Consider the following 27,399-nt stretch of genomic DNA (forward strand, 5'->3'; position numbering starts at 1 on the left):
GTAGAGCTCATGTGACTTCTAGGCCCATTTACTATATTCTCAATCAATTCCTGTCACTGGCTTTAAATTTAAACTGACTTTTAGTGAATTTTTCCTACTGGACTAGAAATCACATGGCTAGTAAGAAAAGGAGTTGACATGTTGTAGAAGAAGTATTATGAATTCGTCTTGGGCTTTAGGCAAGTAGAAGTTTAGAAGATTAAAACCGCGTTTTATTCATCTTCAAATTAATACAATTATTGTAATGTTTTGAAAAAGTGACTGATTTACTGGATGCAAAATAGCTTTTATTCTAAAAGACCTTATCATTTTGACTTCTGGTCTCCAAATAAATTTTTATTCTGAGCCTACGATTTTGAAAAATCTAAGGCAGTATTTGGCTCTTATAGGTAGAAAGTCATTTAGAAGAAATTGTACATAGATTTTAAAATACTTAAATCTTTTATTTAGTAGTATCACTTACTTTACCACATAACCTCTAAATGACTTATGTATTGATTCCTAGCCTCAGTTTTTTTTTTTTTTTTTTTTTTTTTTTTTTTTTACATGTGATTTATAAAGCTTTTAAAATATTCTGGAAGGAATATTTGCAATGATCATTGATAATTTCTGGTGTTATTCCCTATTAGTCACCCACTGTGGATATTGTCATCATACCAAAAGGTCTCACCTTTCTCTATGAAAACCATTCTTTGCTTCCATTCTCTTGCTCCCTTCCTGAATATATTTACTTTTCTATCCAGTCCCTCCCCCATAGCATTACCACTTACTTGATTCTTGTTAGGCCCAGGGAATTCAATTATATTCTCAGTGCCCTACCTTTCCATCACTGCTTTTATAACTTTATACTCATGTTATAAAACTGCATAGATGGAACTTAGATAGTTCATTCACTAAAGCAACAAAAGTAATTTGTTTTCATGTACTTAACTGGATCTGTGTTGTGTATAATATACAATATAGTTTGTAAAGGAAACTCTGAGAAACTTAGATATCAGGAAAGGAAATAAGTGCCTAATTTCTATTAGAGAAGGCTAACTGTTAAGAATCACAGTACTCCATTAGCCATCTAATTAGCTCAATATCATCAAGCTACCAGTTGCCTTTTTCTTAAAATTTAACAAAATGACTCAGAATTTCATTTCTGAATCCACAATATTCTGGAAAAGAAGAATAATGAGAAGGAAACAAGCTCTGTCAGGTATTAAAGCTTATTTAAAGTAGCAATAATTCTGATTTCTATACAGGCCTAGAAATCAGAGGAACAAAATAGTACAAAATATATATTAAATCTTAATATATTTGTTACAAAAATATTGAGTACCTGCTGTGTTATATGACAAAGCAGGTATACAAAACAATGGGAAATTAAATAACGATTTCATAAATTTTGTTTAAAATATTCCTGAGCAACCTGGAAAACAATTTGTTTAGAGTTTTCTCTTTAACCTTATACCATAACAAACTCCAACCTAAATGAATTTTACAGCTTGGCACATCTGGGATATTTGTGAAGAGATACTGAGCAGATTACAAACAGATAGACAATATAAAAATTGTTAACCTTTCATACAATGAAAAATGGTATAAACAAGAAAATATTTGCCTCAAATATTATAAAATATTGATATAAGGAGTTGATTAAAGGGCTCCTACTGGGACAATTTAAACATTGCATATAATGAGCAATAATGAATAATAGTGATAAATTACAACCCATCAAATAAAATAAGAATCTATGAGTTAATTCATAATTAATAGGGGAGAAGGGAAATCTCTTCCTTGCAGTAGAATTCTGACTAATAGATGTAAAAAGAATGATGAAGTTAGGAGTTGATAAGAAAGAACATTACATCCTCCATCTAAAGGATTTCAGAATAAAGTTTGCACAAGGAGATAAAATAATCTTTGGGGAAATGTTCAGTTTTGCTGAAAATCAAATGCATGTTAAAATAATGAGTTATCATTTCATATGATGGCAGCATAAATTGGAAAGCAGTTTTGCAGCAAGTATGAAGAGCCGTTATTGCTGCTAAATTAACCTGAGGAAATTACCCTTAAAAGGAATTTGTATGTTTGAAAATTCTCACTGAAGCATTATTTACAATAGCAAGAATTTAGAAATCACATGCACATTGAAAAATAGAGGAATGGTTAGAAAATTTTGATATACCACTTAATAGGATATTATTAAAATAAAGTATTTTAAATATAATTACAAAAATGAACTTAATGAAAATATGTAAGTGAAAAACTGTAACAAACTGGGCTACTGCAAGTATGTAAATTGTATAGATATAGACTATGGAAGGGACATAGAAAAGTGAAAATATTTGACTTACAGGAATTGTAGGCTGCTGGATAATTTCTTAATGTGTTCTTAAATGTAATTTTTATTTTTATTGAGATAGTATCTGCACAGATTATTATGCAAGATAGCAGTGCTTTACCCACCCTCCTGCATATCCCAATTCTTGAACCCCAGAGACAATGACTTTCATCTCTTCAGCTGCTGCTTCTGCCATTTATCTTCATATTCAACACTCTTATATTGCAATTTTTTGACTGTTGTTTTCATTTGGAGACATAATCTATTGACTTCCTAACTTGGAAGATTAGAATCTAGTTCTATAATACTGCCACCCACACACAGTTTCCCTTTTCATGTTTTCCTAGTAATGTTTTCATTATTATAGCATTATAAAAATTGTTCCTAGCTTAACCAAATAGTACACAGGAGTCACATTCCTTCACATCTTTGTTGTATTTGACCTCTTTTTCTAAATTCTGTATCTACTATTTTCTCGGTTTACTTTCTAGTTTTGGTGGAACACATCTTACAGTAGCTAACTCAGAAAGGGTGAATGGATGGTAAATTTTTTGTGACCTTGCATGTTTGAAAGTGCCTTTATTTTATCCCCCACTTAATTTATAATTTGGCTGGGTGTAAAATTCTAGGTCAGAAATAATTCTCCCTCAGGTATTTGAAGGCATTACTTCTATTGTCTTCTAGTTTCCTATGTTGCAATAATGAAATTATTGCCATTCGCATTCCCAGTCCTTTGTTTGTAAGCTGCTTTTCCTCTTTGGAAATCTTTAGAATCTACTCATTATTCCTGGTATTCTAAAATTTATATAGTGGTATTTTTTAGTGTGGGTTTTTAAAAATTCATCATACCAAGTATGGGATGATCTCTTTCAGTCTAGAAACTCATTACTTCAGTTTTGGGAAAGTTGTTTTTTGTTTTGTTTTGTTTTTGTCATTTATTCTCCATTTTGTAACTGCTACGCTTTGGATCTGTTGGACCTCCTGGATCGTTCCTTAATATTCTTTATTTTTCCTCTCCTATTTTCCATTTTTGTCTTTTTTTAAAAAATATTTTCAGGGAAATTTCATCATCTTCCAATGCTTCTATTGACGTTTTTATTTTTGCCATCATTTTTAGTTTCCTAGGTTTTCCTTGCTCCAATTATTCCATTTTTTTAAAACTTTTTATTAGGGAAAGTGTCAAACATTTAAGAAATAATGAACCCCCATATACCCTTCTCTCTGCTTCAGCATTTATCAATTCATGGTCAATCTTTTTTCATGTATGTTCTCCCCCTTCCCCTCTTGATATTTTGAAGCAAATCCCAGGCATTATATAATTCCTTCCATAAATGATTTAGTGTATATCTCTAAAAGATAAAGACTCCTAAAAGAAATAATATAATTCTGTTATTATACCTACAAAATTAACATGTAAATATCCAGTCAGTGTTCAAATTTCTAGTTGTCCCTACTGTTATAATTCATTTTTCTTTATGCAATTTGTTTGAATCAGTACCCATACATATAAGGTCTATACTTTGCAATTGGTTGATTTCTCTAAGTCTTTTTAACTGTGAGCACTTTCTTCATATCTCTTTTTTTTTTCCCCTTGTAGTTTATTTGTTGAGGATGCTTGTTCTTTCCCCTGCCCCATCCCATTTAAAGCCTCTTGTTCTTGTTTCGTGGGTGCCATATCATCTTTGCTCTCTAAGTAGATATAAATTACAAGGTTGGATTTCGTGGTGTTTAAGTTTTCTTCTGTTCCTCACGTCATCTCTGTTTCCCTTTATTCCTTTTTTTCTGTTTATTTTGATGTTTTTCATTTTTAGAGCCTTTCCTCAAATGCCAGGGAATCCTTTGCTGTCTTTTTCTTGTTTAAGAGTAAAGTACTAAAAAGCTTATTGGAAAGGATTCTGTGGCAAGAATTTGCTTATTTCTCATTGGCTTCCTTCCCTTAGGCTTAGTTTTAGCTTTCTCTCATCTGTATGTTACCACTTACTACCCATCTTCTGCTATTGCTTCCTCTCCTGTTCTTTGTCCTTGTGAGTTTATGCATAATTTTTCCATTATTGTTATTTCAATGGGGTTTTGGAAAAAAGTAGAGAGTAAAACATCCATGTTTAACCAGAAGTCTCTTTCCATTTTAAAGTTCCTATTAATCCAATAAATGGGGTCAAATAGAAGTCAATAGCATTAGGTCGAGTTAATGGGGACTTTTGTCCTGTTGAAGTGGTCTGTCAGCCTGGAAGGTTTTGTAAACCATTGCTTAAAACAGTTTCTTAATACATAATCCTTGAAATATAGACAGCATTTCTTCTTGTTCATTCTCATGTTCAAGCAAGGAGGGTTTAAATCTAATAACTACTATATATATATGAGAAAAATTATTTCAAAGGAATCTGGTTGCTTTACCAGCATGAGTCAGTATTAACCAATTCTGTTTTAGGATTTAGAAGTTGACCAATGTAAAACATGCCTTCTTCTGACCTAGTATGTACTAATCAAATTCCTGATTATAGAATGATTTATATTTGTCAGTAGGTCTTCCATAAGCAAAAGAAACCAGATTAGATCATTATACAGTTCTACCTCAGACAAAATGAATTGGAATTCTTTAGTGAGTGAATCTCACTGCTCATTTTCAACTAAACAAAGTCTCATCAGTGTTACATATAAGGAAATGTTGAAAACTCTCTCATAAGATAATCATAATCAAAAGAAAATCATCTTGTTGTGGCCCTTCATTTTTCAGAGGAGAAAACAGGAAATCTCTGGAAAAAAATATCTGAGCAATGATTTGACCAAGGTAACTCATCTAGTTATTAGTATAGCCACTAAACAGTAGTTCTTGACTCCCAAATATTTTTTTCCCATTGTAGTAGAATAATAGAAGAGGGATATATTTGGTAAATATATTGTTGAATATTTTGCTGCTTAATTAGCAGAGGAGTGACTTTTAAATGATAAGTTTTGTATGCTTACTGAAAGTGGTAGAAATTTAGAATCCAGCTTTAAGGTAATAGGAACTAATTAAGATTGTGTGGGTAACAACAGAAAAAGGACAGATTTAAGCTACACTGGAACAGAATTATCAGTAGGCCTTGGTGATGAACTTCATTCACGCAGAAAATAGAAAGGACCCGTTGGATATAATAAGGAAAATGCCAGAGTTGTAGTGATAGGACAAGGTAATGAAATCAGATTGATATTGAATTTGACAGACTAGCTGGACAAATGAGTTAAAAGACAGAGCTGCACAGACATCAAGAGCCATCTATTCCTATTCCTGATTTGCCTATTTTCAGTCAATGGCACCAAAACCTCCCAGTTGGGGGTAGAAAACTGACAGAATGGGAAAAATAGGATTTTTTTTAGTTTTTTTGTTTATTTTCCCCAGAGGTCTTATTTCTCTGTTTTAAATATCTGTGGTCACCTTATAAATTCAAAATAAAACCAACTCAGCTTTCTCCCTGTCCTTAACCCCCCAAAAGACTCTCTTTCCCATTCTTTCTATTTAATCTTTGACACAACCATTCAGAGTACTTACATCAGAATGTATTCCAATCATTTATTTACTTTCTGTCATTCCTACTAGATTATGAGCTTCTCGGAGATTATCTTAATTTGTGTTTGTATCCCTAGTCCCTAACACATAGACTTTGCTCAGGAAATATTTGGTTGCTGAAAAAGAACTTTGCCCACAGGGTCAAACATAAATTCATCCTAGCATTCCAACTTATCAAGAATCTGGATCCTCCCTACTTTACCTCCGCAGTAGTAAACCTCTGTTTCCACGCTGATTTTCAGGTTTCTTCCTGTCATTCATGCCTCCATGTCTTTACTTGTGCTGGTACTCTATACCTGCACTCTTCTTTTCTAGGCCCTATCCTTCCCATCCATCTAAATTCGACTCAGAAAATCTTAAAGCTTCTGCCCTAACCCTCCTCTTTCTTCTAGCCTTCTTATAGTAAGTAAAACTGATCTTGCCCTCTCTGAATTCCTGCACTACTCATTGCTGGTAATAAATTTTTTTTGTCCCTTAATTATATTTATGGTGCTTTTGAATATAATAATGATAGCTACCATTTAATTGAAGATCTCTTACATACCAGGCTCAGGGTACAAACCTTATCTCAAGTGGTCACATGCTCCTCAAAGGTACAATGTGTTATTACCATTTTACTCTTGTAGCTGAGAGGTGATTGAGGCTCAGAGTGTTTAAATAAGTAACTTGCTCAAGATTACACAGATCTGAATTCAGTTCTAACTCCAGGTTCTGACTTTGCTCTTTCAGTTTTACCATAGTATCTTCTCTCTCCCCCTCCTTTTCCCATCCTTCCCTCCCTCCATCAAAATAGAACTTTTTGGATCTATCTGTCCTTTACCATGTCTGCCACATTATATAGGTGCTTAATGAATCTTTGTTTAATTGAGATGATGGGGTTGGTAAGGGTATTAAAACCTATTCCATTTTTTTGTGTTTTAATATTTCATTAGGACACCATGTTTTTTTAAAAGTTGCATGCTTTTTTTGTCATTTTTCCACAACTTTGATAAAAAAACTTGTAAATTTGATGTTAAAACCAACACCTATTATGTTCTCTGTATTTATTTTTTTGAACTTAAAGCATAGATTTTATAAATACACATAATTTATTTTGGTTATATAATGCAGTAAAAGATATATTTATTAATTTTGTAAATTCAAGAGCAATAAACAAAACATTCACATTTTTATACACATAAGCAAAATTTTAATTAAAATAGGCACCAAAAAGAATTTGTTTTAGAGATTATCTTTGTAAGATATTACAATGTAGCATGTGTACAATTTTTTATAGTTCGAGACCGTGTTCGGACAAAGATGGAACGTGATATCTTGGTAGAAGTTAATCATCCTTTTATTGTCAAGTTGCATTATGGTAAGTTATGAATTACTTCCCACTTCATCCCTTTACCTCATCCCCTACTCCATGAGTGCATTCATATATACTAATGTATATATATATTTGCACATATTTGTATGTGTTTAGCAGATGACAGACTTTAGAAGCTTTTATTATGTTTAGCTTATATTTCTTTTAAACATTATAAGGTTAGTTTCTGAGTGATAGCCATAGGAATAGATAATGATAATCATTGCTTTTTAATTACAATAATAATTAATAATAATGTACCAGCATTTTATAGTTCATATGTGTTAGCCCAACGTAAAAATCCTTAATGCCAGGGTATTAAAACTTTTACCACCTTTCTTTTTCCCAAAGCCATGTGCTTTTTCTCAGTGGGTAAATGTGTGGTGATTCTTATTATGGCTAATTAAATCTAACCAACCCCCATTTTTTCTGTAGTTAGTAGCATGTTTTTTGTATTTTATTTCATGGTTAAGTAAGTCTTTTTCTGCTGTAAGTTTTTCTTATTGATCATGTGTTTAGAACTATTTTATTCCTGAGTGACTCTTGCCTATCGAAAATCTAGTGTTTTCATAATGAAAGAAACACTGCGTTTAACATTTCCACATGGAAACTAAGAAAAAAATCAGTGGTTTTCTTCTAAGTACAAATAAATTTAAATCTGATATGACATTAATTTGCTAAAAATAATATTCATTTGTGAATGAATTAATCTGATGTAAGCCTAAAGTAATAAACTACGATGGATTAAATGGAAACTTTTGTTTCTTCATTCAGCTTTTCAAACTGAAGGGAAGTTGTATCTTATTTTGGATTTTCTCAGGGGAGGAGATTTGTTTACACGCTTATCCAAAGAGGTATATAATTAATCTCTGTTTTTAACCTATTTATACACATCCTGTTTTAACTAAAGCTTTGTTATATTTCCATATTTCAATATTATGCTTACTATATTTTCTCTAGTGGCATAAGATTTTTATATTGAAGAATCTGAGCCAAAAAAGAGTTATTTTCCTACTTTTTCAATTTATTCTGAAAGCAGGACTTTAAATTGATAAGTGAACTGTGTTTATCTTAATTCTATTTCTTTCGTAGTTTTTTCAGAAGCCATAATATATCAACGAAATATCTTTAAACAATTAGTAGTGGAAATTCAGCATGCATTTTAAAGATCATTTTTCATTTCTAAAATGTTATTGTGGGACAACAATGGCACAACCTAAATATAGTTGCTACTTACTTAGCAAAATGTAAAATGATTTCTCCTGCGGTGCATAGTTAGCATTTAGTAAATGATTTGTTGACTGATTTGCAAATTATTTTCAGTAGTAAACTGTGAATAAACCTATGTATAATTAGCATATTTATAAATTTTTAAAGATTTAAACACAAAAAGAAAATAAAGACAGAGAAATTATTATTTTATTGTAGGTGATGTTCACAGAAGAAGATGTCAAATTCTACTTGGCTGAACTTGCACTTGCTTTAGACCATCTACATAGCCTGGGAATAATCTATAGAGATTTAAAACCAGAAAAGTAAGGAATCATGCTACTAAGTTGAATACAATGTAATATAATTATTTATGAGGTCGTAAAAAATAAAGTGACTTCATAGAACTCTCACAGCATTGTATTAGAGTGCCTGTGCTTTACATCTCTGCCAACACTATGTATTCTCATGCTTTTTAAATCTCGGTTAATTTAAAAATATTGTCTTGTTTTTATTTGCACTCTTTGTTAATGAGGTTGAAATCTATATTTATTGGCAATTTGTATTTCTGTGTGAATTTTCTGTTCATGGACTTTGCTCATTTTTCTTTTAGAATGTTATTTTTTCCCATTGATTTATAAGAGAACTTTACAAATTAAGAATTTTAACCATTTGACATGTTACAAATACATTTTTCCGGTCTTTAACTTTATTTATGTTATTTTAATCTACACACTTTTTTCCCCCTCAGATCTACCTATCTTTTCTTTTGTGATTTCTTCCATTACTTTTATCCTTAAAAAGGCTTTTCCCAATCCCATGATCAGATATTTTTCTTCTGATTTTATGGGGTGATTTTTTTTAACTTCATTTAGAAATTTTTTGGTATTAGGGATGGTATAGAGCTAACCCTTCCTCCCAAATATCATTTATTGAAAATTTTCTTCTCCAGGTAATTTCAAATTTTAAGTGTGAGTTGAGCAAATTTCCCACAGCTTTTCGAATAGTAGTCATCAAGAAGCTGATATTATTTAAATTGTGCACACTTCTGTGTTTTAATTTGTCTGTGTTTACTATCTACCACTGAGTAAGAAAGGTTTTTTTCTCCTTTAAGGATATAAGCAAGAGCCTTGCTCTATCAAGACTTGCTTTACTGACTTATAATTCATATGCCATACAATTCATCATTTAAAGTGTACAATTTCATTGTTTCTTTCATATATTCACAGAATTGTACAATCATCATCTTTATTAAGAATTTCGTGTGGTGGTTTGGTTTTGTTTGTTTTGTTTTGTTTGTGGCTGGCCCATTCAGGGATCTGAACCCTTAACCTTGGTGTTATAACACCATGCTCTAACCAACTGAGCTAACTGGCCAGCTCCTTTTATTAAGAACTTTGAATATTACTTACTTTAAAATGTTATGTGCAAAATTTAAATTATTATGACAGAAAATAGAGGAAATGCTTCTCTGGAACCCTTTTAAGTGACCATTTAGAAATTGTTATGCTTTCACATTTTATGTTTGTTTTTCATATATTTTGTTTTTGGATAAGTTTCATATGGTTCTGTTTTTAGTCCCCAAATAATTACTAACTTTTCCTTATTATTTTCTCAACTTCTAACTATCATGACACAAAATATAATTCTTGGTGAGAATAAATATTCGAGCACATAGTCATTAGAAAAAAAATTATTATAAACATAAGATTAAATATTCATAAGAAAAAAATAAGTGTTCATGTTTTATACCATTTACTTGAATATATTTATTGTAGACCATTGTATTAGCATTGGTCATAAAATTATATATAAAGCATGGGCCCTGTCTCAAGGCTTGAATAAGATCAAATATAGATAAGACTGCTTATAGTGAGATCTTTCACAAAGGTGTCTCATTGAGGCTATTAAATTGAACTAATGTTTAGTTGGTAAATGATCCAAGTAAATACCATCACATAGAACTTGGGAGAAATATAAATTTTTAGGCTAAATGTTTTATGAACTGTTAGGGGTTTTCCAGATTCTTTTAAATTAAAGCTCTGTTATAATAAATATGGCTAAAAATCATTATTAATATTGAAAGAGAACTTTATTGAAAGTAATACAGCTGACTTTTTCTTTCAAAGATAAAGTATAGGCATGATTACCTTAAAGAACACAGTTTCTGTGGAAGGCATAAGTAATGCTCATTTAGCCATATTTTCTTTTTTTTCTTTCAAAATTATCAAGGATAACTTGAAGTTTGGTTTGTTTTTAGAACTCTTTCTTGTATTTATTAGACAGAGGGGGGGAGTGATTTCCACCATACCTAATGATCCCCTTTACATTCCTAAATGTGTTGGTTTGCTTCATAGTCAAGCATAATCAAAATTAATTATTTTTTTCATAACAAGTACCTTCTTATGAAAGAGACTTGAAAAATATGTCCTTACTGAATTGCCCTCAGCAGTAAACTTTGCTGTAATTATGTTTGAATTGATGAAGTCGGAAGGTTGGTAATATTTTTGTCATAGTAAAATTTTATAACTATATCTGACTTGCACATTTTTTAGTTATAATAGAAACTAAGGAAAAGCCTATATTATGTGATAACCTTAAATATAAGTGAAATGATTTATTACTTGAACTTTCAAGTCAGTATACTAAAATACCTATCCAGAAATAGTTACTGGCTTACAGCTTAGTATTTACTTCTTTCTGTAGCTCCTTAATTAATGGCATTACTCTCCAATCAAGTATCTGCTCAAGCCAGAAACCTGAGTGTCATTTTCCAATTGTTCTTTATCATGACTCAAAGAACACACTAAAAGCCCTTTATTTTTCTCTCTGTTTTCTAAAATTGCAGATCTGATTATCTCTACCCTCCATGCATGTATACCTTTTATGGTCTCCATTGTCCTTGAGAAGAAGCCCAAACTATTTGGAATGCCTTGTAGGCCCTTTGCAGACTGGCCTCATTCATCCAACAAACATTTCTTATTTATCTCTCCTCTGCCAGACACTGAGCTACAAAGATGAATAAGGTCAAATCCTCTAGGAGCTCACTGTTTACAGGGAAAGAGAAAATGCTGGGAAATGTATACAGTGAAGGGATGGGTCAGTGAAAAACAAGGAGTGTGGGGAAGGTGGTGTGTTGAGAAGAAGAGGACAGTGTAGAATGTGTCAGGAAAAACACTAGAAAAGAATAATTGCAGATACCTTTAAAGTGACCAAGAGAATGACAAGTCTAATGCTTTTCATTCATATATGTGGACCCTTGATCTACTGTGCAAGTACTAGGAAGTTTTGTCAGGGCACCTCTGCGGAAAGGCATTAGAAAGAGCAGCTTGGAAGAGTATAGGTTTTTTGGTTCTTTTCCTAATAGTTTTCAGGTGCTCGTGGATCATTAATACAAGTTTATGCCTTTGGGATTTGTTATAAATATATGTTCAGAATATAATTTTTTCTTCCTTTACCTTTGCATTCTTATTCACAATCTAAAGTAATATTTTAGAAAATGTGGTGATGTGATGCTTAAGGAAGTAACTTCAGTTTTAGCTTCTAGAAAATGAACTACATTTTATATTGATAATGTAAAATTTTAAAAATCTCTAGTAGTTTAAAAAGATTTCCTGACTTCATTGTTTTCTTTCAGCATACTTCTTGATGAAGAAGGTCACATCAAGTTAACAGGTAAAAATCCTCATTTTGTTAAAATATTATTGATGTCAGCTTCCTGACTCATGAGTGGGGATGAAAACCATCCCATAGGCTGTCTTCATGATTAAAGGAGATAGGCCATTCTTATTCCCCTCCCCCCAGCCCCCACCCCAGGCCCTGAAAGTGGACCTCAGCCCTGCCCATGGCACTCTGCAACCCTGGAGCTGAACAAAAAGCCCCAGGGCTCTGAGATGGGGGGCCAAGGGCCTTAGCCTGACCCCCTTTCCCCATCTGTCCCCTAACAACATCTTAGAGTGTACTTATTAGACATGAGCGCTTCTGTTCCTGTGGGGTGTGTGGCTTATCTGCTCATGTCCTTCACCAAGTTTGTTGATCTTTGTGTTAAATTTGTCCCTTAATCAACTGACATTAAAATTTTTTTTAAAAAGCAGCAGCTTAGGTAGAAGTTTTGAGGTAAAAATAGATATGGTTGATTATTTTGTTTTGGTTTTCACATCTTAAGATAACACCAAGAAACTTGCTTTATAAAGTTTACTTAGGCAAAATTGGTGATTTAGTAGTTCTGTAGGTGTGCAGTCGAGCTAGGCATCCATAATTAACAATAATTTACTGCATGTTATCAAATGTCTAGAAGAGAGGAGCTTTAAATGTTCTCATCACAAAGAAATGATACATTTTTATAGTGATGAATTTACTAACTACCCTGATTTGATCACTACACGTTGTATACATGTACTGAAATATAACTGTGCACCACAAATATGAATAATCAGTATGTTTCAATTAAAAATTTAAATTAAAAAAAGATTAAAGGAAAAAAATAGATAAAATATTATCTCCTACTGTTTATAATTTCCTTTAAGGTTGATTATGGTTCAAATATTGATTAATACATTGTGTTAAAAACTTGGTTAGAACTTTTAAATAATTAATGTAAATATTGGAATTCAAAGTTTAAAATTTATGTGTTCAAATTACTGTAAGATATTTATGAATTCAATATTTATTTTGGCAGATTTTGGCCTAAGTAAAGAGTCTATTGACCATGAAAAGAAGGCATATTCTTTTTGTGGAACTGTAGAATATATGGCTCCAGAAGTAGTTAATCGTCGAGGTCATACTCAGAGTGCAGACTGGTGGTCTTTTGGTGTGTTAATGGTAAGGTTTGGGGGTTTTTTTTTGGGGGGGGGGGGGTTGCTTGTTAAATGAGAATCAGCAATGAATGTTATGAGAGAGAAACTGGTATTTTTTATTTTCTGTATTTTATACATATAATAAATAACCAAGAAAAATTATTGCATGAAGTGTAGAAGGACTGCAAAACCCATTAGTTGCTTCTATCTCATCTTAATTTGAAATGGCAAAAATACATTACCCTAGATTTTCTGCTAAATAGTACAATCGAAAGTATTAATGGTGCTTATGCTTTGGGAGAACCTGGTGCAGAAATCTATCAGTAAATGACCTTTAAAAATAAAATAAGTTCATATGAATTGGGCATGTCTGTTAAATTGTTCACATATCTATACTTTAAAATTGCCATTTAAAATAATAGCTTAGTTGTTTTTAGGAATTATTGAGAAGTTCAGTAATGAATATAGTAGAAATATAGACCACTCGTTTTATTATGTAGCAATTTTAGAAGATTTGGTTGTAATTAAGATGATGCTTTTTTAAAATATTTTTAAACACTATACTTATTGGCTAATACCTCTGGTTATTTTGCCTTTCTATAGTTTGAAATGCTCACTGGTACACTACCTTTCCAAGGAAAAGATCGAAAAGAAACAATGACTATGATTCTTAAGTAAGTACTCCCAAATGGAGATTTTAAAATAAATGCTTCAAACTAAAAATGGAATTTTAGAATGTTGGCTGTAGTGTAAGAAATAACTAAGAAATTCATCAATTACATGTTTGAAATACAAACTGCATAGATTTAGAGTACTCATTATTTTCATGTTAATGGCAAAATATTGAAAGCTTTACTTTTGAGATTTGGAATGTGACAAGGATGCTCATTTTTCCATTTCTGTTTGCATTGTCCTGGAGGTCCTAGCCAGTATGGTAAAGCAAACAAAAAAAGTAAAGTATAGGGTTTTAAAAGAATAAAACTGTCATTATTTAGATAAAGTGATGGCATCCATAGAAAATCTAGTTGTCATATAAATTCTTGGAATTAATAAGAGTTTAGCAGAGTTGCTAGATACAAGGTCAGTAAACAAAAATCTATTTCATGTCTGTATACTAGCAACCAAAAATGAAATTTGAAAAGAAGATACTGTTTACAATAGTAAGAAAAATTATTAAATGCATAGGCATAAATCTAGCAAAAGTTATGTAAGACCTCTATGCAGAAAATTAGAAAATTTTATTTGAAGAAATTTTTAAAAACCAGAATAACTTGAAAAGATATATAATGTTCACATTATGACAGACCTAGTGTTGTAAAAGTATTGGGTTCTGTAGATGAGTGTTATCCAATAGAGATACAATGCGAGCCATGTACATAATTTTAAGTTTTCTAGTAGCTACATTTAAAAAAGTAAAAAGAGGGGGTTGGCTGGGTAGCTCAGTTGATTAGAGCATGGTGCTGCTGATAACACCCAGGTCCAAGGTTTGATCCCTGTACTGGCCGGCCAGCTGCTGCCTACCCTCCCCCCCCCCAAAAAAAAAGTTAAAAAAAAAACGAAGTTAATTTTAATCATATATTTTATTTAACCCAATATTTCCAAGATGTTATCATTTCAACATATAACCGATGTTAAAAAATGATTAATGAGATATTGTAAATTACTTTTTCCTACTCATTCGAAATTCAGTGTGTGTTTTTTGGGGGGTTTTTTTGTTTGTTTGTCTTTTTCGTGATCGGTAAGGGGATCGCAACCCTTGGTGTGGTGTCGCCCACACCGCGCTCAGCCAGTGAGCGCACCGGCCATTCCTATATAGGATCCGAACCTGTGGCGGGAGCGTCGCTGCGCTCCCAGCGCCGCACTCTCCCGAGTGCGCCACGGGCTCGGCCCCAGTGTGTGTTTTATACTTAAAATTTGGACTGGCCACATTTCAAGTACTCGGTAGCCATATGTGGCTAGTGGCCACAATACTGGATAACAAAACTATAATTTCAAAGCAAATCGAATAAAAATCCTAACAAGTTTTTGTATGGAACTTGATAAACTGATTCTAATATAATACAAAGGACCAAAAATAGCTAAAACACTCTTGAAGAAGATTGGGACAGGAAGACTTGCTTTACCAGGTATTAGGTCTTATTATAAGTGTAATTAGGACAGTATGGCATTGAAACAAGTATGGAAAGTAGACCTGTGCGATAGAATAGAGAGCTCAGAAACAGACCTATATGTATATAGACACTTTGTTTACAACCATTAGGAACTACAGAGCAGTAGGGAAAGAACAGCCTTTTCTTATCTTAATAAATCATGCTGAAAAATTTGGATATTTATATAGAAAAAATAATAATAACAATCCCTACCTTACACCAATACATAAAAATCACTTCCAATTATATTATAAATATACAAGGAGTCTTCAAAGAAGTCTTCATGGAAAGATTCATATTATCTTTTAATTCTATTTTTCCACAAACTTTTTGAAGTACCCTTGTATATATGTGTAAAAAGGCAAAAAAGATTCTAGAAGAGACTATTAGAATATCTTCATGACCTTGGGGGTAGGAAAAATCTTAGGACACAAAAAGCATAAAGAAAAATATTGATACCTTATTACATTTAAAATTAATAACTTCTTCTCATCTAAAGATCCCATTAAGAGAGTAGAAGAAGAAATTTGCTACATATAACCAACAAAGGGCTTGTATCCAGAACTCCGTCTAATCAGTAAGAAAAAGACAATCCAATAGAAACATGGGCAAGAGACGTAGGGACCTCACAAAAAAGGATATTCACTTGCCAGTAAACTGAAAAGATGCTCACCTCATTAATCAAAAAATGCAAATTAATACCACAGTGACCTACCACTGCATATCCACCAGAATGGCTAAAATTAAAAAGACTGACAACACAAAGTGTTAGTGGGTTGTGGAGCAGTGGCAACTTTCATACACAGCTGGAAGGACTATAAATAACCACTTCGAGAAGCAGTTTTTGTCATTATCTTCTAAAGACAAATATATGTATACCCTCAACCAATAGTTCTACTCCTAGGCATGCACCCAATTTATATGCATCAGTACTTGCACATCAAGAAATAAGTATAAGGCTATTCATGGCAGCATTATTTGTAATAGCCAATAAAGTAGAAACTGGGTCATTATCAGTAGAATAGATTAATAAATAATGGTATACTCATGCAGTTGAATACAGTAGGAAATGTATTTACTATCTGTAAATATTTTAGGCTTTACAGGCCACGCAGTCTCTGTCTCATATTCTTCTTTGTATTTTTTTTTTTCCAACCCTGTAAAAACATAAAACAAGAACCATGCAAAAATAGGCCAAGGCCTTTGGCCCATGGGCATACTGTACCATACAGCAAAGAAAATGAACAAACCACAGTTGCATGCAACGACTTGGTTTAATCTCACAAGAATGTTGAACAAAGGAAGTTCAGACACAAAAGAATAAATACTATGTGATTCTATTTATAAAGTTTACAAACCAGGCAAAACTAAAGCATAGCTTTTAAGATCCATATTTAGACAGTAAAAGCCTGAGACAAAATAGTGAAAGTAGTTACACTGGATGAGGGTTTCTGGCAATGTTATAATTCTTGGCCAGATGACTATTCACTTTGTGATAAATCACTGAGCTGTGTACTTTTGGTTAGTTTTTTTGTTTGTTTGGGGATGGATTTGGGGGGGGCATTTTATGTTATTCACAATAACAAAAGGTTAAACAATATGTGCTACATAAATGACTGTTCACTGAACTTCCATCACTTGAACCTTCATCACTCCATCTACTCTGGTCTCTTCCTTTCAGCTACCAGACACTCTCTAATGTTGAAAAACCAAACCCTTTCTTTGACCTGGCCTTCCTTTCAAATTACTGCACCATTTTCCTGCACCCTTTCAAGAGAAAGCTTCTTTAGAGAGTAGTTTGTGATTTCTGCTCTTTTTTTTTTTTTTTTTTGTCTTTTTTTATTCCGCTGCCTGTTTCCCCATTGTTCTACTGAAACTGCTCTCACTATGGTTGTCAGTGGTCTGGTTGCTAAAACCAGAGGCAGGTTGTCAGAAAGGTGACTCTCTGTACCATTCATTCACATAATTCATTCAAAGGATGATTGAGTTCTCGCTAGGCGTACTTGGGAGGCAGTGTGTAAACAAGCCTGAGGTGATCTTTGGTGGTCTCACAGAGCTTCTGTTCTAGTGATGGAGACAAGGAATTGATATTTAAAAAAATAAATATAACAATTTTAGATAGTACTAGGAGGTATAGGGATAATAAACCACAGTACTCTACTCTTTTTTTTTTTTTTTTTTTTCCTTTTTGTCTTTTGTTCGTGTTCGGCAACGGATCGCAACCCTCAGTGTCACGCCCGTACCGGACCGGGACCGGCAACGGGATCGCAACCCTCGGTGCTGCACCCGCACCTCGCTCAGCCAGTGAGCGGAACCGGTCTGTATGTGGGATCCGAACCCTCGGCGGGAGCGTCACCACGCTCCCAAGCGGCACACTGTAGCAGTGTGCCACCGGGCCGGCCCCAACACAGTACTCTACTCTTGTAGTGACCCCTAATGTGTGAGGGAAGGGACAGGGGCAGGAGCCATTTTAGATGGGACTGTTAAGGAAGGTCTCTCTGAGGCATATCTGACACTGTTGACTGCTCCCTTCCCCCTTAGTTTTTCCTATTCTCATTTGTTTCTTCTGACTCTCTAACCATTTTTCTTTTGGTCTCTTGACCGTTTCTTCTTGCCCGTTTTTCTTTTTTTAATTATAAAAATTTTCAAATATAAATTCTCAAAAATAGAAAAACACAGTGAACACATATACCCATCACCCAGATTCAACAGTCATTAGGATTTTGCCACATTTGTTTCATCTATTCCTTTTTTCTTTTTTCTGCTTTACTGAAATATTTTTAAAATTCCAGACATGTCATTCCTCACCTACTTAATTCAGCTTGCCTTGCTAAAAATATGGATCTTTTCTTACATAACCGTATCTAACAAAACTAGTAATGATGCTTAGGTGTCATTTAGTACCAGTCCTTAACCAAATTTTTCAGATTTTCTCCAAAACCGCATCTTTACAGTTGGATCCAAATCAAGTCTGCACATTCCAGTTTTGGTTGCATTTCTTAAGCTTGTGTTAATCTAGAACAGTCTACCCTTGTTTCTCCCCTGACATTTACTTGTAGAAACCAAGTGAGTAGTTTTATAGAATTCTACTTTCTGAATGTATCTTGTCAAAAGATGAGGCCACCTCTCAATGTCGGAAACAAAAAGCATAAAGCTGATTTTATTGCATACTATAGTAAGCTAGTGTGATGCTGGTCCAGTAGGTCTCTCCAAGCTGAGTAGACCACTAGTCTTATATAGGGTTTTGGGTAAGGCTGTAGTTCAAGTACTGGCAGATTTTCAGGTCCGTAAGTGGATTGACATCATCTGTAAGACCATGATTACTTGGGTGGGACTGTTGTCGATCAGCACCTAGGTATGTTTATTGGAGTGAGTTCATCCCTGTTTGGCTAATTTTCAGAGACAAAGAGCAGTTACTGATTGGTTGGCTTGCCAAAGTGTTCACTAGGCAAGTTTTCATTGATCAACTGAAAACATTTAAAACCAGTTCTGGTGGTTCTCTTGTTACCATGGTTACATAACAGTCTTTTCCTGGAAGTGTAGAAACTTTTTTATTCTTTTTGTGATATTAACTTGTTCTCCTGTTCTGTTTTTGTTAAACATTTTTGGCAGTGTGGGGGCTCAGGGGCGGTGGGCCCCGAACCTCCCAGTAGCCCCTTTTATCCCCCCCGCCACAGGATGAGCAAGAGAGGGAAACGGTAGGATTACTCCTGCCACCCTAGTGGCCAGGAGAGCCTGGGAGGAAGGTGAGTATGCCGCCCGCCTATTCAGCCCCACAGAGAGACACTCAGACGTGGCAGGGGTTCCGTCAAGCAGTTCCGTTAATTTTCACACAAGCACCTGCTTTTATAAGCATATGGCAAGGGGATTTCCTAACTTCAACCTATCATCTTAAAGGTCATGTGAGCATGCATCTTGCTCTAATGCTTTGCTATTGCAATCACGTGGTGAGCTCGAGCGTGGAAATATCTTCTATCCAATAATTGTAAACTATGTCTTTCCTTGGTTACGCCTCGGCAGCTTCCGTCAAGCGCCATCTTTATCTCTCCTGTCCAGGTGAATGTTTTCAACAGATTCAACCTATCATCTTAAAGGTCATGTGAACATGCATCTTGCTCTAATGCTTTGCTATTGCAATCACGCGGTGAGCACAAAAATATCTTTTATCCAATAATTTTAAACTATGTCTTTCCTTGGCCACTCCCTGGCGGCTTCCATCAGGTGCCATCTTTATCTCTCCTGTCCAGGCGAATGTTTTCAACAGATTACATACACGTATGTGGGTGGGGTCGTGCTAGTTCTCTGTCCCAGGAGGAGGTGTGTGGCCTCAACGCCCCAACAGGCAGGATTATTTCTTAACTCATACTATATACTCGCTATTGCATTACGTCATGAGGCTTATAGTACCTGGTTGCCCCACTTTAAGTGATAGTTTCTCATGATTACAGCTGATCCCTCCATTGTAAAGTTCCCTGTCAGGCTTTTATCTAACAGTTTCATCCATTGGTAATCATTATTTGAAACAATTATTTATAAGAAATTCAAAAATAGCGATTTTCTATTACTATTATTTCGTCCTCCCTCATTAACTGGTATTTTCTGAAATAATGAACTTTTTCTCATCACTTTGGTCTACTTAGTTACTTTGAAATATGGCTCATCTAAGAAAGGCAGAATAAATGCTTAATTCTTTTCTTAATTATTTTCAATTGTCAGAATTTTTATGTTAGTTTTGACTTTCCTTTTTTTTTTTTTTTTACTATAATGAACTCATGGGATTTAATAATTAGTACAATTCAGCCAATTGCATTCATTATTTTTAATGTTAAAATTGTTCTTTTTCTGACCCCCTTTTAAATGCTCTTCTCTCTCAGGGTTCCATCTCTGATGTGCTTTTCTTCCCCTGTGCACTCACTTTCCTGACTGATCTCAGTCTTTCCTACAGCTACTCTCAACATTTTAATTATCCTAAGTCACTGTCACTGTTTTTTTGGTGGTTTTGGGAGCAGCGGGGGCGGCTGGCCCGTACAGGGATCCAAACCTGTGACCTTGATGTTATAAGACTGTGCTCGGGCCGGCCCAGTGGCGCACTGGATAGTGCGCCACTTGGGAAGTGCGGCGGCGCTCCCGCCCGAGGGTTCGGATCTCACATACAGACCAGTTCCCGCTCACTGGCTGAGCGAGGCGCGGGGGCAACACCGAGGGTTGCAATCCCGTTGCCGGTCCCCGGTCCGGTACGGGGGCAACACTGAGGGTTGCGATCCGTTGCTGGACACGGAAAAAGACAAAAGACAAAAAAAAAAAAAAGACTGTGCTCTAACCAACCGAGCTAACCAGCCAGCCCCTAAATCACTCTCTTACATCAATTTACCAGGTGCTAGACCTGTATTTACAATTACTCACCTGCATGGCTCTCCCAAAACGTACAACTTGCATGACTTCATATCTTTAAATTTATCTCTATTTGCTATTCTTTTTCTCTTGTTCTCCCAATTAGAAGCATTTTCCCAAGCCCAAAACCTGGAAGTCATTCTTGATTTACTCCTCTGTCTTACATATCCAGGTACTCCAAATTCTATCTCAGAACTATTTCACTGCTCAGCCCTTTCTCTGCATTGCACTGCTTACAGTGCTCAGGCCATGGTGACCTCTTACCCACACTATTGGGTCACACTCCTAAGAAGAATGCCTACCACCTCTTCCCACTCCAGATCATTCTCTACTACCCTTAGAGTTACCTTCTTGAAGATAAATCTGGTCAAATTAGTCCACTGTTTCAAGACCTCTACCGCATTCCTGTTACCTAACACAGCAGTGTTTCCCAGTTTTGTTCAACAGAACCCTAATTCTACAAGATGTTAATGGTGTTCTTAGAAAAAGAGGTGCTGGAAACAAATGTCTAGAAACTACTGATTTCTTTACTCTGGATTTCTCAACCTTTTATATGCAGTGTATATTCTGTGACTCCAACAGGAGGATATAATGGATAGCCTTCTACAAACTCATTGGATCATGAAATATTTTTTATTGTTGTTGCTAAGTATCTAGAGGGATTAATGTTTTTCAGTAAAATTTTGGGAAAGACTGGCCAAATGAATAAATTCTCAACCTTTAGATTGCATTTAAGGCCTTTCACAATCTCCCATGTTAAATTAGATATCCCCTACTGTTCTCTTAGCACTCTTTCCATATGTCCTTCTGAATTTGTCTCTTAATGTACTTGGGTTATCTATATCTTTTCCACTGACCATGAGTGGCTATCTTATCTCTGTATCCTCAGCACTGAGCAGTATCCTCAGCTACTGGCACTCAGTAGCAACTCACTGAATAATAAATGGATCTATTTCTGAAATAGGAATTTCTGTGCAAACCATTTTCCCCAGCTTTTTATTATTGTCATACTTACAGGGTGATTGGCTTCTTTAATTTGTAGGTTTGGAAAAAGAATAAGATTATATATTAGAGCTGAAATACACTTTCAAGCTCATACAGGCCAGTGGTTTTCAGACTGTGTGCCACAGAGTCTTCGATGTTCCACAAACCCCTTTCTACCAGTTCCCCCTCCCTGCAGGCGCTGCTAAAGAGAATGGGAGGGGGAAGTGACATATGAAGCACATGTTCTCTTAGCAGTTTTAAATGTTGGGTTTCTTAAATTCTCTTTGAAAGGGGATTCCAAGGCTACAGTTTGGGAGCTGTTTGTTAGCTGTTAGTGTCCAATCCTTTTGCTTATGAGGAAGTAGTAAGTCCCAAAGGAATTGACTTTCCCAAGGTCACAAAGTTCTTAGTAACAGAGCCAGAACTAAGACTCAGATGATCTTATTCTCACAGTAGTGCTTTGTGCAAAATTCTGAAAAATTAAAAAGTTTATTAGAAGATTATGGACTAAAATTCTATTATATGTTCATACAAAAACCCGTACATGAATGTTCATACAACTTTATTCATAACAGCCCAAAGCTGGACACAATCAAAATGTCCTTCAACAGGTAAATGGATAAACAAACTGTGACACATCTATACAGGAGCCTAAACGTGATAAAATGGCATAGAACTAAACATACACACACAAATAAGTGCAAGTAAAACTGGGGCCATCTAAATGAGATCACCAGATGGTCTCGATGTCAGTATCCTGGTTGTGATATTGTACTGTAGTTTTTATAAGATGTTACCATTGGGGGAAACTGGGTAAAAAACACAGGGAGTCTGTATTATTATAACTGAGTGTGCATATACGAGTATCTTAAAAAGCTTAATTTAAAAAATTTAAAAATAAAAGTACAGATGTCTCTAAAAATAAAATGTTATTATGTGGATTTATTGTTTAGAGCCAAACTTGGGATGCCACAGTTTTTGAGTCCTGAAGCCCAGAGTCTTTTACGAATGCTTTTCAAACGAAATCCTGCAAACAGATTAGGTAAAAATTTTAATTAATTTGTTTCTTTCGTGTGTTTGTTGGTGTTTGGTTTTTTAGGGGGAGTGGAGATTTATTTTCATGGAGGAATTATTAAATACTCAGACAAGTATTAAAACAAAAGACTGAACAATATATATATATTTCTCCTTGAAATAAAATTACCAATCAATTTTTGATAGGTGCAGGACCAGATGGAGTTGAAGAAATTAAAAGGCATTCATTTTTCTCAACAATAGACTGGAATGTAAGTATAGAATGAAAACTTAGCTTGAAATATTTTTTATAATTAACACATGTCTAAGTTTCTCTTTTTTCCTCCAGAAACTGTATAGAAGAGAAATTCACCCACCTTTTAAACCTGCAACTGGCAGGCCTGAAGATACATTCTATTTTGATCCTGAGTTTACTGCAAAAACTCCCAAAGGTAAGGAGAAAACATGAAAACCCAAATATAAGACAATAGATATATTTTTTTCTTGTTCAATCACAAAATCTTTTCTAGGATAACTCTCTATGCTATCCTCAAATCTCCTAAATTTGCTGTAGGTCAACCTTATATCTCCCCCCTAATTAGGAGCCATACTATTGTTAGGTTATCATTTAGGGCTGCACTGTCCAATATGATAGCCAGTAGCCACATATAGCTAAATAAACTTAAATTAATTGAAATTAACAATTTAGTTTCTCAGTCCTACTAGGCACATTTCAAATGCTCAGTAGCCACATGTGGCTAGTGTCTACCATATTGGACAGCACAGATAAAGAAAATGTCTGTCATTCCAGGAAGTTCTGTGGGACAGTGCTAGTTTCAAATACCATTAACCCAGTAATTCATCAATTTATTATATTCTTCAAATGAAATTAGCTATTTTCTAGGCTCTGAGAGACTGGGGTATTAGAGTTATGATGGCAAGAAGCAGTCAGGACAGACCTGATACAGTGCCTCACTGAGGTATTCTGGACAGCAAGAGGTATATACTGGGTGCCTGAAAAGTAGAATTCTAGAATAAGTGAGAAAGGTCATAATGTCAATAATTCTTCCTTTAATTACCTTTCAAAGGAATCTTCTTAGTAATTTCTTATTATTTTCAGATTCACCTGGCATTCCACCTAGTGCAAATGCACATCAGCTTTTTCGGGGGTTTAGTTTTGTTGCTATTACCTCAGATGATGAAAGCCAAGCTATGCAGACAGTTGGTGTACATTCAATTGTTCAGGTGAGTGGATGTCTAAATACTTTTAAATTTGAAATATTGTAAGATATAGTTCATTATATGAATAATTAGGTTAGATTTTATCTGCTGACTTTAAGTGAGAAGTTTAAAATACATTTTATATCATTAATGTTACTTTTAGAAATTCCTTTCATATGTCATTGAAAAGGTTGCATGAACCAAAATCCTGGATACCTATGTGACTTGAAAGTGGAATTCTAAGACAGTTGAAATAAACATCACCATGTTGTCTCTCCCCTGCCTGTGCTTCAGATGTTTATCAGGGCTAGTTTGTTTCATCCCCTGACTCTACCAGGTCAGCTGTAATGAATGGAGGTCTCCTTGATGCCTTAAAACAGGAGTCAGCAGACTTTCTTTGTAAAGGGTCAGATAATAAATATTTGAGGTTTTGTGGGCTATATGATCTCTGTCATGACTAGTCAACTCTGCTGTTGTAGCACAAAAGTAGCCATAGATGATACGTAAACAAATAGGCATGTCTGTGTGCCAGTAAAACTTTATTTACAAAAACAGACAGTTAATCATATTTGGCCCACAGGCTATAGTTTGCCGACCTCTGCCTTAGAAAGATATAAGAAATAAAAAATAACTCACATCCTAAGTTTTCCAAGTGTTGTGTCCTTGCTCTTTTGGAGCCCCCATTATCAGTAGGAAGAAGTGGTTATGGGTACTACCTTAGGGTGCCAGCTACCTTTTTATCTCTTCTGTTTCTCATAGTTGGAGTAAAAGTAGGTAAAGGCCATAGAAGCAGGTTTCTAGGGGTGCGTGTGTGTGTGTGTTTATAACAGGAGACTGAACTAGTAAATACTGTTGGAGAAACACAAGCAGTAGAAACCATTAGATTTCTTCCTTCCTATCCTAATATTATGGAAAGATAAATTTAATTCATCTTTCTAATCATAGAGGGAACTAGATATATCTTTTGACACATTTACTTGTTTTTAAGGTATCATTAGTGCTTGAATTTGCTTGATGATTAAGTTGCTTTTGCTCTAAGGTTTTTTTCACAAGTCAGTCATCTTGCTTTCTACTTTCTAGAAAACCAATTTAAAAGCTGGTTTTTAAACAAAGTTCATCTGCCATGTGTTATTAGGCCCTAACCCATAAACAGATTCTCACAGAAGTTGTGTAAAGCTTTGACTTAGAGGTAGAAAAGGGGGCGGGGAGCATGGCTGCTGAAAGTCCAAAATGATGATAACAGGTATTACTTGCAAATACATTGTTTTTATTTAATCTTCACCATTATCCTCTGAGAAAACACAGGTTCAGTTACACAGCCTATTAGTGGTACATCTGAGACAAGAATCCAGATGGTCTCATTCTGAATCCTTCTAAATCTTTTCTTCTATCCCAGAGGTCTCAAACTTCTCCTCGTTTGCAAAGGTGCTTCAAAAACCTATAGTTGGTTGGGGAGTAAAATGGGGCTAAATCATAGACAAGGCTATAGACCCCTTGTCAAGTAGCTCTGCTTTTTCTGTTGTACATATTCAATTTTTTCTTTTTAACATAAGCTTTTCTTAAGGTATATGTCTTGCCATACATTTTATTGTAGACACTTCCAAAATATGCACTTGTAGAAGAATAAGTGCTATGAAGATTCATTTTTATTTTTACTGATGTTCATTTATGTTTATGGTTAGCATCAGCAATGCATGCTCAGTAACATATTCCCCTAGTATAAAATGCACTAAAGCCATTATGGAACTCTTTATCAACTTACAATTTTGTTTGTAGCAGTTGCACAGGAACAGTATTCAGTTTACTGATGGATATGAAGTAAAAGAAGATATTGGAGTTGGCTCCTACTCTATTTGCAAAAGATGTATACATAAAGCCACAAACATGGAGTTTGCAGTGAAGGTAAATGTTTTTAGATTTAAAATACAACTCTAACAGTTCTTATTCATGCATGTCAGTACCAGTTAAAAACTACGCTTTTCTCTTTGGTAAAAGTGTTATAAAAAGTTAAGGTAAATTTAAATATCTGACTAGTGATCATCAGAGATCATAATCCAGAACCATGATTCCCCCTGTGTGCTAAAGGTAAGGTGGTCATACTTTTAGTTTGCTCAAGGCAGTACCAGTTTACACCTCATGTGACTCTTTTTTTTTTTTTTTAAATAAAATTAGACCTAAAATGTTTCTGTTATTTCATATTGAGATGTTCCAGCAGTGTGGGGAGATTGGCTCATGGGACTTTTAATAGTACCCCTTTTACTCTCAAGAGTCCTTATTTTATGGTCAGGGTGTCAGCGAATTCCTCAAAATTGTGTGCCAAATTTTGTACGTTTACAGTTTTCTGGCAAAAATGTTTATACCTTTCTTCACATGTAAAAGGATCCATTAACCAATAAAAAGAAAAGAACCACTGTCATAAAATGTATTACTATTAGCTCTTTTAATTTAATCAGATGTCCTAAGACAGAATTTTCTAAGCCAATAACAAGGTACCTAGCTCTGTGATAAAATGGGAATTTCAAAATTTTAGTTATAAGTGAGCAAACACTATATTCAAGTCTCTGCCTTTTCGCTTTTTGGAATAGTAACCTCTGCTCTCCCATCTCAAACAATTTAAGTAATGTCTAAAGCTTTCAACTCATCTTGAACCTTAGAACTAGTTTACAAGTATGGATAACTCATGTTTACTTAGTGAGAGAGTAACATTAATTGTTATTACTATTCTAAACTTGGATGTAATTGCTTGAAAAAGTCATCACGTAAAGTATTCATTTGAAAAGAATACACAAAGTGTCTATAAGGCTTTCTGCTGGATATTAAGATTGAACCATAGAAATAGCATTTAATTTGCTATTCTCATCTTCATTGCTCTTATTGAAATCTAAGATACATAGAAATTTTCAAATTGCTTACATGAAAGGAAAGAAGAAGAATGTATTGGGTAGGCAGTTTAAGGATGTATCTTGCCTTCATAAACACATCAGAAAAAGCAGAAATGTTCTGAGGTCCCCTTTGAATTACAGAAACCTGGAACAGTATGCCCAAAGCCTTGAGAATATCTCCAAGATATTTGTGGATTATTGTGACTTAAATTAGATTCGTAGGAGCAATCCCAGCACAACTAGATTCTACTGAAATTACTACAGATCTGAGGTCCACAAGTACAAGTTACAGATATAACGAAAATTGGGCTCATATTAGCAGATCAGAGAATGTTGCCAAAAATAACACCTCCCAGTGTGTTCTGGTTTTCAAAAGACTACTCCCAGATCATTTCTCTTGAATTAGCATGTCTATAAGTGTACTTCAAAAAGTTCATGGAAAGATTCATATTATTTTTCAATTCTATTTTTCCATAAACTTGTTGAAGCACCCTCATATTCCATATACCTCTCCTCTTAATCACC

The 27,399-nt window shown here is 34.4% G+C and overlaps 1 protein-coding gene across 1 annotated transcript in view; it reads left to right on the forward strand.

Annotated features, from left to right (window-relative positions):
* RPS6KA3 (ribosomal protein S6 kinase, 90kDa, polypeptide 3) overlaps positions 1 to 27,399 on the forward strand; it is a 91,777-nt gene that overhangs the window by 48,927 nt on the left and 15,451 nt on the right. The window contains exons 7-17 of the mRNA XM_008573133.1: positions 7,153 to 7,233; positions 8,002 to 8,081; positions 8,656 to 8,762; positions 12,074 to 12,111; positions 13,115 to 13,257; positions 13,836 to 13,906; positions 22,711 to 22,799; positions 22,979 to 23,043; positions 23,121 to 23,223; positions 23,892 to 24,016; positions 25,769 to 25,894. Coding sequence (XP_008571355.1) covers positions 7,153 to 7,233; positions 8,002 to 8,081; positions 8,656 to 8,762; positions 12,074 to 12,111; positions 13,115 to 13,257; positions 13,836 to 13,906; positions 22,711 to 22,799; positions 22,979 to 23,043; positions 23,121 to 23,223; positions 23,892 to 24,016; positions 25,769 to 25,894 — 1,028 coding nt within the window. The remainder of the gene's footprint in view (positions 1 to 7,152; positions 7,234 to 8,001; positions 8,082 to 8,655; positions 8,763 to 12,073; positions 12,112 to 13,114; positions 13,258 to 13,835; positions 13,907 to 22,710; positions 22,800 to 22,978; positions 23,044 to 23,120; positions 23,224 to 23,891; positions 24,017 to 25,768; positions 25,895 to 27,399) is intronic.

This window comes from Galeopterus variegatus, unplaced genomic scaffold, assembly GCF_000696425.1.
Source record: "Galeopterus variegatus unplaced genomic scaffold, G_variegatus-3.0.2 Scaffold881, whole genome shotgun sequence".
Taxonomy (NCBI): Eukaryota; Metazoa; Chordata; class Mammalia; order Dermoptera; family Cynocephalidae; genus Galeopterus; species Galeopterus variegatus.